This window comes from Gorilla gorilla, chromosome 8, assembly GCF_029281585.2.
Source record: "Gorilla gorilla gorilla isolate KB3781 chromosome 8, NHGRI_mGorGor1-v2.1_pri, whole genome shotgun sequence".
Classification (NCBI taxonomy): domain Eukaryota; kingdom Metazoa; phylum Chordata; class Mammalia; order Primates; family Hominidae; genus Gorilla; species Gorilla gorilla.
In genome coordinates this window covers 70449471-70462145 of record NC_073232.2, presented here as the reverse complement: position 1 = coordinate 70462145, position 12675 = coordinate 70449471, and the positions used below count along the sequence as shown (strand labels likewise).

Sequence of the window (12675 nt, the reverse complement as noted above, 5' to 3'; positions counted from 1 at the left end):
CTGGGGTTCATCCTGCCAAGAGGCCTGGAGGTTGGGCCCTTCTAGGTGGCCCCTGCCTGACACCCCACTAGGCCTTCGGGAAGCCCAGCGAGCCTGTTTGGCACACAGCTGCTGGCCTGGCTAAGCCTGGTGTCTAGGAATGCGCAGGCCCTGACTATGTTCATGTGTCCGTGTGTCTGTGCGATGCAGCCCAGCACAAGCCCTCAGGTCTGCAGGGCCAGGCTCACTCTCCGTCCAGCAGATGCTGGGGGAGGCCTCTACTTTCCTTTTATTGTTTCAGACTGACTCTCTTGGTTTGAAATCCAGGCCTCACCTCAGCCTGCCTTGCTTCCCACCTGTGTCCTACCCCAGGGGCTGCTGGTCTCTTCTCCTTGGCCTGAGCTCCCTTTCTCTGCCAGCAGCCATCTCAGCACTGCAGTTATCTCTTTTCAGAAAGGAGCCATCGCCCCAGAATGGGAACATCACAGCCCAGGGGCCAAGCATTCAGCCAGTGCACAAGGCTGAGAGTTCCACAGACAGCTCGGGTAAGTGGAGCCCGCAAGCTGCCCAGACCCCTGCCTCATCCGGGGTAGGAGCAGAGGGGCTTGGCTCACAACCACAATCTCCGAAGGACAGCTTTGTGCCCCAGCAAAAGAGGGGCTTCACCTGCTGGACCCCTACCCAGGTGCCTGCCTGTGAGGTGTTCTGCCCTCATTCTCGCTCTTTTTTATGGAAAAGTGAGCAGAGGCTTGGGAGGTGACAGTGACAGTGTGGGGGTGGCCTGAGTCCCCCGCCCTGTGTGTGCTATGGGAAACAGGAGCATCCACAGAAAGCACTGCGCTCTCCTGGCCCCTCGCCTCCCTCTGCAACCTCGTCCTCACCCTCTGTACCTGCTCATTCATCCTTTTTGTTCCCCTTTCTTTAGCCCTCAGTGAAGGGCCTGTTTCAGAACAGGGGTTCAGAAGACAGGGCTGGGGCCACCAAAGACCTCCATGGGCACCCTAAGACAGAGACCAAGAGGGGTATGGCCATGTGACATTGTGACCCAGGTTACCCTGTCTGGGTCTCACCTTCCTATCTGCAAGCTGGGAATATCCAGCCTCCAGTCCAGGAATGGCCCTCACGTCCCCATCTGCCCCAATGCACGTGACCACAGGGCTCTAGGGTGCCAGATCTCCTGACAACAGGCAGTTGCTCTGTCAGCATCACCCACCCTGCCATTCTCTCACCCATTTCTCATGCAGGGCCCCTGGAGGAGGCAGAGGAGGCCCCCCAGCTGATGCGGACCAAGAGCGACGCCAGTTGCATGAGCCAGAGGAGGCCCAAGTGCCGCGCCCCCGGTGAGGCCCAGCGCATCCGGCGACACCGGTTCTCTATCAACGGCCACTTCTACAATCATAAGGTGATGCCCCAGCCTGGCCTCTCCCCTGGGCGCATGGGGAGCCAGGCCTGAGCACAGGCACAGCAAGCACCATGACCTGTGTGGGGGTTGCTGGCATTCCTGTGCCCTCAGGAGGAAAAACCAGGTTGCATCCACATAACGGCCCCGTTTATGACCTAAGCATTTTCCAGCACATGCTCACTGTCAGTGCATCCTCACAAGTCACACAGAATTCTGGCAAGTAAGCTGGGGATGCCCTGGGCAGACAGTAACGCTGACTGTGTCTTCAACGAGGGCGCTTTCTAGGAGGCTTCCCCCCGAACTTGATTGGTTGATCCCTGGGAACACTGTGTATCCAGCCATCACTCTCACCAAATAATTAAGCAGGGGTGTGCCCAGGGCACGTGTGTCTGTGCCCCAGAGAACCTGGACGACCCCAGATTCCCAGCACACAGCCTTTTGTCCAAGGATGCATTGTACTGACCTCAGGAAAAGCTTTCTTTCCCCAAATTACATCATTCTATAAACAAACTGAACTGTAGCAGGAGAAGTTGATTGTTACTGTAAATAGAATGATTGGCTGTCTGGGCAAGGCCCTGGATGGAGCGTCCTGTGACAGGCCATATCTTTCCCTCAGCACTGGGAAATGCAAGCCAAGATTTCCAGTTGAAGCAGCTGCCCTTCTTGATAGAGGATGACTTATGGCAGGGAGGGGGCTCAGGAGGAGGGTCTCAGGGTCCGATCTGAAGGAGCAGGTATCCCAGGTTAGGCTATCCAGGGGCCATTCAAGCCACACTTAGGGTGCCCTGGACTTTGGAATGTCTACTTTGGAATTCTGCTGGGCAAGCTGAAGGGACCCTGCTTTAATCTCAGGATCTCCCTTCCACCCCCTGCTAGGCTTGTGGTGAGTGAATGAATGACAATAGGGTTGCCTTTGCTAAATCTGGAAAAATCCAGGACTATTCCAAAGTAGAGTCTCCTGAGAGAGTAAAGGGTACCCAGGATTGAAGTTAGGCAGAGATTAACAAAGGTATAGATTAGCCCAGGGACACATAACATGACTTGAGTATTCTTTAAATCTTGTTCCAAAAGGGGTTTAGTGTGTAATGTGTTGAGTACCCATTGTTAGCATTCAAATAAATGTTGATATGCTAGTTTAAGGAATTATTCAAAAATTTTCCAAAATATGTGCATGGGTTTAGGTATTTTCCAGTTCTATGTTCCTTACCAGAAAAAGGTGGGGGGGGGGGGGAAGGGATGTTTTGCTCCATGATTCAAAGTACTGAATGGTGGAGTTTAGCATTGGTACATTTGCTTCTCCTCGAAGGGTCTCATTCATCACTAAGAGGTGTGTCTGTTACATTAAACCTTATTGTAGTGATTGCCAGCGTCATAGGAACACTGAGCACTCTGCAGCCTTTGAAATGAACAGTGAGGGTTTTCATCACAGCCTCTCATTTCCAACTGAACCACACTATCAAGAAGAGCTACTCAGCCAGACGACATGGGGTCTCAGCCTGTCACCCAGTGAGGGCAGCTTTTCCTCCTAGTGACAGATTTGCCCGTGGAATGTGAATCCATTCTTCCAGGAAAAAGTACTGCTTTCAAGGACACAGAATAGTGTCTTAAGCATTTGGGACAGTAGCTCCCCCACCTCCTGGGTAAGGGAAGTCCCAAAGAAAAGCACTATGCAAAAAGCCCTTTCTTACCACGCTCAACATCCATACAGAACTAATGTCCTTAGAAATGAGGGCACAGATTCCTTGAGTCAGAGGCAACAATTGAAAAAATAAATAATTCCTAGCATTGAATTTCTGAGATAGTTCCAGGTTTTGTTTCTTAGAACTGTGCACCATTACTTCACTCAGTCATTTTCCAAAACTGTTCTGATTCCCAGAAATGTTGGTTTTATTTCCAGACTGGGTGAAACTTTGTAGCTGTTTATACTGCCTGACCTATTGGATTCAAATGTGTTCTGTTAGAGAGAAACCATTTGTGGTTAGAGATAAGAAAGTAGCCAGGGGGCCTTTGTTCCTACTTGGAGTTGGTTGGTATCATCTTGAGAAAAGGCTTCATGCAGAAGAAACACAGTGTCTTGTTAACGAGACTTTTTGTCCCTTTGAAATAGCCTAACTCCTCTGTTTCATGTTTCTTTTTTTATTTGAGATGGAGTCTCACTCTGTAGCCCAGGCTGGAGTGCAGTGGCACGATCTGGGCTTACTGCAACCTCCACCTCCTAGGTTCAAGCGATTCATCTGCTTCCTGAGTATCTGGGACTACAGATGCGCACCACCATGCCTGGCTAATTTTTGTATTTTTTGTAGAGACGGGGTTTCACCATATTGGCCAGACTGGTCTTGAACTCCTGACCTCGTGATCTGCCCGCCTTTGCCTACCAAAGTGCTGGGATTACAGGCGTAAGCCACTGCACCTGGCCCTCTCTTCCATATTTCTTTGGACAAGAAAGCCTAATCCTAATCCTGGCTTTCTGTATAACTCAGTCATTCTGCACCTCAACTAGAATCGAGCTGGGGGAAGCAGGTCGAGGTTGAGTCTGACTCTGGCACAGCGTGCTTCATTTTATTGTGCTTCTTGTTACTGTACCTTGCAGATTTTTGCAAATGGAAGGTTGCTGAACAGCAACCTTCCATTTGCAAAAATCTGCAATTTTTTTTTTTTTTTTTTTTTTTTTTGCTGCACCTGCGTTTTCTGCAAATTGAAGGTATGTGGCAACCTTGTGTTGAACAAGTCTATCGGTGCCGTTTTCCAACACTATGTGCTCACTTTGTGTCTCTGTGTCAGATTTTTTAGCAATAAAGTAGTTTTAATTAAGACATGCATATTTTTTAGATGTAATACTGTCTCACCCTTAAGAAACTACAGTATAGTATAAACATATCTTGTATACGCCCTGGGAAACCAAAACATTTGTGTGACTCACTTTATTGAGATATTCGCTTCACTGTGATGGTCTGGACCTGAACTCACAATGGCTCCCAGGTGTGCCTGGACTTATCAGAGCAGGGATACTGAATAGGTCCTTGAGCTCTCTGAGCCTCAGCTACCTCCTTGGGAAAACAGAGCTAGGATCTCAGAGGAGGAATATGCGAATCTAAACTTGAGTTTGAAAAGCAAGGAGAGGTTCACCTGCAGAGGAGTCACATTTGCTGGGAGGCACCAGCACCAGGCGGGTAACATGTAGGTTTTCAGGAATCATGGAATCCTTTGAGTCAGGGCTCTGTCTTTTCTAGATGGGTAACTCTGAACAAGCTGGTTAACCTTCTAAAGCCTCTGATTCCTTTCTAAGAAAAGGGGACTAGTTATAGCTGCCTCAAAGGGTTGTTATGAATATTAAGTCAATGATTGTATGTAAAATCTTAGCGGGTTCAATACACAGCTAGGGTTTATTGAGGACAGACCTATTATGTGTCAGGCAGAGTCCTGGTTGATTTCATACATGGTGTCTCTTAGGCAAAGGCAAGATACCTGCAAAAATATAATGTGTCCCCCCGCCCCCTAGCCAAATTGTGAAGAAGCTCTGTGACTGGAGCACATGGTGCTTGTTAGGCAACCATAGTGTCATACGTGCGAGACAATGAGAAGAATTACAGATGTTATTGCACAGTCCCCAGGAAGCCTTCAGATACTTTTAGACCCACGCTTTCAAACAGTGCTTCTCACATTGAACTGCACAGATCGCTTCGCCTTGTGTTCTACAAACGCTGACTCTGATTCAGATGGTATGGAGCAGGGTAGGGAAGGGAGCCAAGACTGTATGGATGCAGCTGGGCTAGACGTCACTTGGAGGTGCAAGGGTTTTAGAAGTCCGTTCCTGTAGGCAGCGGTGCAGACTACGGATTAGAGGGACTGAGACCAGAAAGGAACAAGCTGGGAAGCTGATATGGTGTGACCAGTGCCTCTACTAGGCACCGCTGGGAGAATGAAGAGGAGGAGACAGACTGGGTAACTTTCAGCCTTAGAATCAACAGACAACTGGTGACTTAATCAATAGAAAGAGTGACAGAGAGACTGATTCCCTCACCCTTGTGAATGACTTCCATGGCCCTGGTTCCTCGGGTCCAGAGAGCTGGCCCTTCTGGGTGTGTAGACATCTTCCTTAGGCCTCTGGAAGGCGTGCACTACTACAGCTTCCCGGAGTGTCTCCCAGGTCTGGGAACAGCTTGTGTGTGCATCAGCGTGAATGGACAGGTGCAGGTGTTCACAGATCTCAGCGTCACCTGCTGCCTGGGTCTGTTCACCATCGTGATGTCAGTCCCTTGTCCCCTCTGGGCCTGACCTGAACTTCTCTCCCTTCCTGGTACAGACCTCCGTGTTTACTCCAGCCTATGGATCCGTGACCAATGTGAGGGTCAACAGCACCATGACAACCCTACAGGTGCTCACCCTGCTGCTGAACAAATTTAGGGTAAGCCTGGCCAGGAGTGGCCTTGCCCCAGGATGCCAGTGGTCTGCTATTCTGTTGGGGGTGGGGTTCTGGGGAAAGCTGCCCGTGGTTCCTGGGCAGAAGGTCTAGCATGGGTCCCTCTGCTGAGCTTTTGTCCCTCGGATTTCAAGCAAGAGGAGGTTGGGAGAGGGCAGGTTCCTTGTGACTTGTGTGTGTGTTACTGGGGGTGTAGTTACTGTCAGGGGACCCTCTCAGTTCTCTCCCATCTCCAAGCACCGTGATCTGACTTCCTGTGACTGCCTGTGCAGGTGGAAGACGGCCCCAGTGAGTTCGCACTCTACATCGTTCACGAGTCTGGGGGTGAGTACCTGCCCCACTTCTGGATCGTAAAAGCAAAAGGTCAATACCTGTTCAGCAAGCCCCCTCCCCACCAACCACTGACTGTACTCCCTCCCAGATGGGCTCCGTGCTGGCTTGCCTAGTGGGCTAGGGCACACTGTGCCTCCCAGCATGAACATTTCTCCCCCACCCAAACCCAGGCACACTATGGAAGCCTTGAGGAAAAGAAAACATACTTTTGGCTTCGAATTTAAAGCACATTAAAATGTTCTTGGATTTTCTAGGTCGCTCAGTACATTAAGTTTAATTCTTTCAGGATTCTGAAAGAGAATCCCACCAAGCTATAGGAAGCCTCCCTCTCCGCCTCTTCCAGAGAAATGGATGGGTGGGTCCCTAGCTCATTGGCGCTGAGTCAGGAAGGGTGGGGTGCGTGTCACAGTGCATCAGGCCCTGGCCCTCCCATCTCAGCTTTCCTTTCTCCCACCCCCTCAGATCTTGTTTCTCTTCAAGCTGCACCTTTGCTGAATGACACTGTAGGGGAGGAAAAATATCTTCTCCTTCTACCCATTTAGGTTCACTGGCTGGGGCCCTGTATTTAGATTAACAAAATACAGATTAAGGAGAAGAACAAACAGAAGTTTGTTAACACTTGCATCATGCATGCCCTTTGGAATATCCAGGGATGAATGGTCAGAATTTGGGCTTAAATAGCATATTCACAAAAGAGCAGTAAGTTTTTAGAGAAGTGACAAGACAGAGGAGAAGGGCCTGAGTTTCTGGGGAGGCGAAGGGTGGGAAGGTCACCGCACGGGGAGCTGCGGGAAGGGAAGGGCTTCAGCGGGACATGCTGTGCAGGTTCCTCTGGTGCCCTCTCCAGGCTGAGGAGGGGCTCAGGTTGTCTCTGGTGATTAACTCCATCATTGCCTAGAGAGGGACGGGGGCACACCTTGACAAATTTATGTCCTGCTTTTTGGCAAATAGGGGAGGGCAAAGAGCCTCACTTGTATCTTCTTCTTCTCAATTGCCAGCCGCTCCACTTAATCCTTATGCCAAAGTGGCAGATCTGGGGGCCCTGTTCTGCCTCCCTTCTGCATGAGCAGGAATCTCTCAGGGCAGCGCTGTTAGCGAGGTCTGTGTTCTTAGGGTTCCCTGCGCCCCTAGACGCACATTTTCTATCAGTTCCTAATCTGGAACAGACAGAGGTGATCCTAATCTCCCGTGATTTTTGTAAACCACCTTCTTTTTCAGAGCGAACAAAATTAAAAGACTGCGAGTACCCGCTGATTTCCAGAATCCTGCACGGGCCATGTGAGAAGATCGCCAGGATGTTTCTGATGGAAGCTGACTTGGGCGTGGAAGTCCCCCATGAAGTGAGTGGGGGCCAAGGTTGGGGAGGCCTGCTCTAGGGTGAGGGGTTCGTGGGTGACGGGGCCTCCCAAGGACTCCTGGCCAGAGCCCTCTCAGTTGATGTCTCCAGGAGCTCCACACTCTCCCAAAGGGCTCCCAGCCTAGCACAGGGAGGCGCCAGCCCTCCCTCTCCCATCAGTGACCGCCAGCACCAGCAGCTTAGGGGAAAGAAGAATTTGGGTCCTATAAAACCATGGCCCTGTCCTTTTCCTCTTAGGGAAGTAAAGTCTTTTCCTTCATTGGAATGTATTTTGTTGTCATTATGTGAGAGACCTATGCAAAGGCTTTTTAACTAGGCCCTACCTTGCACCTGTGGAAAACAGGGAGATAGTTAAGTCTTACCAACAGCCTGAGTTCTGACCAGACAGTGAGTGCATTTCCAAACTCCTCTGCATAGAAGACGCTTACAGGGTTTGAACCTCAAGTAGGAGGCCTAGTGACCCCGTATCCCCCAGGCTGCTGCAATTGCATCCCATTGTTAGAAACAATGGTGCTCCCACCTCCCTACCCCCTAGCCCAGAGGGCACCCAATGTGACAGTGCTGCTGTACTGAATGCTCTTCCTAATATTCAGTTTAATATTTCCTCCCAGGGATAACAGTTGCCTTTGAGATAATAATAGGCTCCCGTCCTGGCATCTGTACACAACACAGCAGTGTGGGGGTGGGGTGGGAAAAGCGGCAGCTCCTTCTGTGGATACAAGATGTTGGCTGCATGGGCCACTATGGAAGCCTTGAGGAAAAGAAAACATACTTTTGGCTTCGAATTTAAAGCACATTAAAATGTTCTTGGATTTTCTAGGTCGCTCAGTACATTAAGTTTGAAATGCCGGTGCTGGACAGTTTTGTTGAAAAATTAAAAGAAGAGGAAGAAAGAGAAATAATCAAACTGACCATGAAGTAAGCAGCACTTAAACAGCCAGTCATGGGTCCTGAACATCAGGGCAGGTCTGCAAAGCACAGCACCAGTGCCGGCTGGGAGGTCTCTCTCCTCCATGGGCACCAGTACCCTGGTACGGGAAGGCCTGCTAACCCTAGCTCCCCAGCATCACCCTCTGGCCCCCTGCTCGGTATTGCCACCACGCTGGAGTGACAGCTTGCCAAAACAGTGGGACACAGCCCCGATCACCCATCCAGTCTTGGCATCCTCACCAGCGCAGGCATGAGCTGCAGAACACCTGGCAGGAAAGTCAGGCAGGAACCCAAGTGGGTGCTGGGTCAAGCTTCTGAGTTCTGCTGGTGATGTGGCTCCAAGGAGCAGGCATGCTGAGGCAGACTTGGCCTGGTTAGGGCCTTTTGTCCTAGTGGGAATTCTGAGCCTTCCCCAAAGTGGCAGATGCTGTAACTCCCAGCCTCAGCTGATGTTTTCAGGTGCAGAGGGCTAGTTCAATGAAAAGGTGAGCAGGTCTCACCTGCCAGCTCCTGGGGACACCACGCCAGGGCCCAGCTGCATGAGTTAGCCAGGCTGTAGTCCCAATGACGTCTCCCCCTCAGCAAAGTGAAGTGTGGTCCAGGACTTGTGGAGGGCACCCCACCAGGGCTGGTGGGGAGGCAGCTAGGAAGGAAAGGGCAGGAGCTCACTGAGAGGGCCTGGGGTGTGTGGGGAAAGGATGGATGTTAGCCTCTGGTTGAATGACCCGTGGAAAGCCACATCCTCCACAGGCTCCTGTCTGTGCAGCCAGACCCCAAACAGGCAGAGGAGACCAAAGTCAGAGGGAATCTTCCATTCTGCAGTCAGTCCTGACCCCGTAGGATTTGAGAGCTGAAAGGGATCTGGGGGGCAACTAGTGGGTCCACTCAACGTACAGAGTGGATGCTGAGGCCCAGCACAAGGAAGGTTGCCTCATAGGTTATGGCAGAATCTGGGCTGAAACATGGGCTTCCCGATCTCTGCCCTACCGCCCTGTCCACTCCAGTGTGCTGTTGTCTGTATTAGAGTCTGCAATAGAAATGACAACACTCTGCTCTGATGCTCTGTGCAGTCCACAGCCTGGTTTGACTGCACCTCATGAGGCACAGGCCACAGCCTTCCCTCTCCTTGGCAGAGGAGAGATGAGGCTGCTGCAGGGATCTCCTGAGCCGGCCATCTGCAGATCCCTCGCTCTGCTGCCCACCTCCCTGCCCTGTCTGGCCTCAGTGAGTCCTCTTGGCGATGTCTCCCTGCAGGTTCCAAGCCCTGCGTCTGACGATGCTGCAGCGCCTGGAGCAGCTGGTGGAGGCCAAGTAACTGGCGAACACCTGCCTCTTCCAAAGTCCCCAGCAGTGGCAGGTGTACACTGAGCCCTGGTTGCTGGCCCCGGCCGGTCACATTGACTGATGGCCATCGCCTGACGAATCGAGTGCCTGTGTGTCTACCTGTCTGAAGCCTGAGCACCATGATTCCCACAGCCAGCTCTTGGCTCCAAGATCAGCACCCACAGGAAGCCGACCCAGGCCTGAGGGGCCAGGAACTTGCTGGGTCAGATCTGTGTGGCCAGCCCTGTCCACACCATGCCTCTCCTGCACTGGAGAGCAGTGCTGGCCCAGCCCCTGCGGCTTAGGCTTCATCTGCTTGCACATTGCCTGTCCCGGAGCCCCTGTGGGTCCACAAGCCCCTGTCCTCTTCCTTCATATGAGATTCTTGTCTGCCCTCATATCACGCTGCCCCGCAGGAATGCTGCTGGGAAAAGCAGGGCCTGCCAGCAGGTATGAGATCTAGCCTGCTTTCAGCCATCACCTCGCCACAGTGTCCCCGGCTTCTAAGCCTCCAATGTCACCCTGTGAGCCTCACACAGCTCAGCCCCAACACAGAGGTGAGACCAGGAATAAGGCCACAAGTATCTCACTTTCTTTGCAGAAATCAGTCTTTACTTCATCAGAGAGACCTAAAGCGATTCTTACAAGGAGCTTGCTGCAAGAAACACGGTCATTCAATCACATTGAGGAGGGTCCACATGGCATTGAGAGGGTGCTGCCTCTGGAAGCTCTGGAAGGCAGCTCTGGAAGGCAGTGCTCAGCCCCATCACCACTGTCCCGTGGATGCCTGTGTACCTCTTGCCTCTTCTGGGCTTGTGTTTCTCTCCTCTAGTGGGTGGGGATGACTTTCAATGACTTTCAATATTTCCCCTGAAGGAAGAATGATAAGGAGAAATGTCTGTTTTGAGGAAAGGGCTTTGAATTCCCCAGATACTGAACAATTTGTGTTTGTGACTGATGGAGAATTTCAGGAATGAATGAGAAAGCCTTTGCGAAACTATGCAACAGTTTACATCAGTCATGTGAAGTATTTGTCTAAAACAGAGCAAACTGAAGACCAAATTATTCTCCTGTTGAGGTCCGTGGATGGCAGATTTAAAGGGAAGAACCACAAAGGCTTGCAAAGATAGGAGAGGCTCCATCTCTAATGCATGTAGAAGCTCGTTACGGGTGCCCATCAAGAGCATAGCTTGGAAGCCACCATGCTGTGCGGAACTGCGTCAGGGCAAATGTCACAGCGGGATTTCCCTAACCCAGCTCCATCATCACAGACACAGAGAGCTGCAGGGGAGGCCTGCCCACTGTTTTGTTGACTGCCCTCCTCTGGCAGCATAGATCCTTAGGTGCTCAATAAAGGTGTGCTGTATTGAACTGAAGAAGTGAGAACCAAGCTTTTTTTTTTTTTTTTTTGCTTTCTGTGCATCCACCCTGACCCCCGGCTCTAACTTCTGAAACTCTTATCCTAAAGGATATGTGGCCATGTTTGGCAGAAGAGCCACAACTCGCTGCTCTAGGAGCCAACATGACTCCTTCATTTCTGTGCATGCCCTGGGGACTAGGGTGGAGTCTGAGGAGAGGCTGCCATGGAACACGCAGGCGTCACTGGTGGGAGCCTAGAGGTGACCTGGATGATGAGCAATAGAGTCACCCCGAGTCACAGAATCTTAGCATCAGGAGGGCCCCAAGAATCTTCCAGGCCAGGGGCTCAGGTGGGATGGAAGCAGGGCCTAGGAGAGGGTACAAAACAAATCAAACAGGAGCTCCCAGGTAATTGTACTCCCAAGCTATTATTTACAGTCTCAGGTGGAGGACAGCTCCTGTCCCATTGTTCAGCTGTAACTGAGTGACTGCCTTGTGCCAGGCCTGTGCTCAGCCCTGGAGGCACAAAGATGGAGCCAGTCTGTCCTGTGTCTAGGGGTCTTCTCATCAGGGGAAGAAGGCCAGACACTGGAAGGGTCGAGAGATCAGCTGAGCAGCGAACCGGCAAAGCTCCTGGGAGTGAGGTGGAGGCCAAGGCAGAGTTGGCTAAGAAGTGCATGTGGCGTCACAGGCCAAGATGCACCTGCCAGCTAGGAGCAGGCCAGGTCCTGGCACACAGGAAGCCAGTGGAGCAGGAGACCCTCTCTAAGCACCAACCTGTTTGGTTGGTTGGTTTGCTTTTGCAAGTTATTACAATATTATTTAAGGCCTTTTTCGATAAGTGTCACTTTTAAAGTAGGTGTTACCAATCTAATTTCTGAACGTTATGGGTCAGAAAAATCACTAGCAAGTGGCTCAGAAAAAGGGAAAAGGTACACTTCTGCAATCAGCTGAGGAGTTCACACCTTTTTTTTTTAATCAACATCATATTTGCTGTTCAGAGGCAATCTGAAAAGCTGCAGATTCAGCTCACCTCAACCCCATAATTTCAAACGTTAGAGGCTGGTCTCTGTGGTTTCCTACTGGTTCCTGTGGGGAGCTCCCGCTTTCTTTCTCCATAGAGCTTAGGGTATTTCTCATGTGCCCCATTGGCTACCTAGTGTCTCAGGTAATAAACGTATCCGAAGATAAAGCAAAGATTGCTATGGGAGAGTGTTGTCTCCTAAAATAGGACTCTCTTGCCAGGCCAGGCCTCAAGAACCAGAGAGAATAATAAACAGCACAGGATGAAATCAGCATGATTGCAAAAGGACTGGACTCAGGAAAAACAAGTTTGTTTGCCCAGAACAAATTACCAGAAGGGATCAAAAACATCTTGTTTTTCCTCGGTGATAACCATATGCTACCTGATTGGAATGTTTACCAGAAAATGGAATAAAGACCTTCCCACTGGCAAAATAGAGCCAGGGTTCACCCAGGATACATCTGGCCCCTTAGTCCCATGGAAACAAGGCCCAAAGCTTATCCAGTCTGATCAGATGATTTGTGGAGGAACCAGCCCTGCAAAATGTG

The 12675-nt window shown here is 50.9% G+C and overlaps 1 protein-coding gene across 1 annotated transcript in view; it reads left to right on the top strand.

Annotated features, from left to right (window-relative positions):
• Window positions 1-11123, top strand: part of RASSF4 (Ras association domain family member 4) — a 34997-nt gene extending 23874 nt beyond the window's left edge. Inside the window, exons 5-11 of the mRNA XM_004049322.5 lie at window positions 433-524; window positions 1224-1381; window positions 5685-5786; window positions 6074-6125; window positions 7353-7474; window positions 8312-8409; window positions 9676-11123. Coding sequence (XP_004049370.1) covers window positions 433-524; window positions 1224-1381; window positions 5685-5786; window positions 6074-6125; window positions 7353-7474; window positions 8312-8409; window positions 9676-9736 — 685 coding nt within the window. The 3' untranslated portion in view covers window positions 9737-11123. The remainder of the gene's footprint in view (window positions 1-432; window positions 525-1223; window positions 1382-5684; window positions 5787-6073; window positions 6126-7352; window positions 7475-8311; window positions 8410-9675) is intronic.
• Window positions 11124-12675: the final 1552 nt, after the last annotated feature.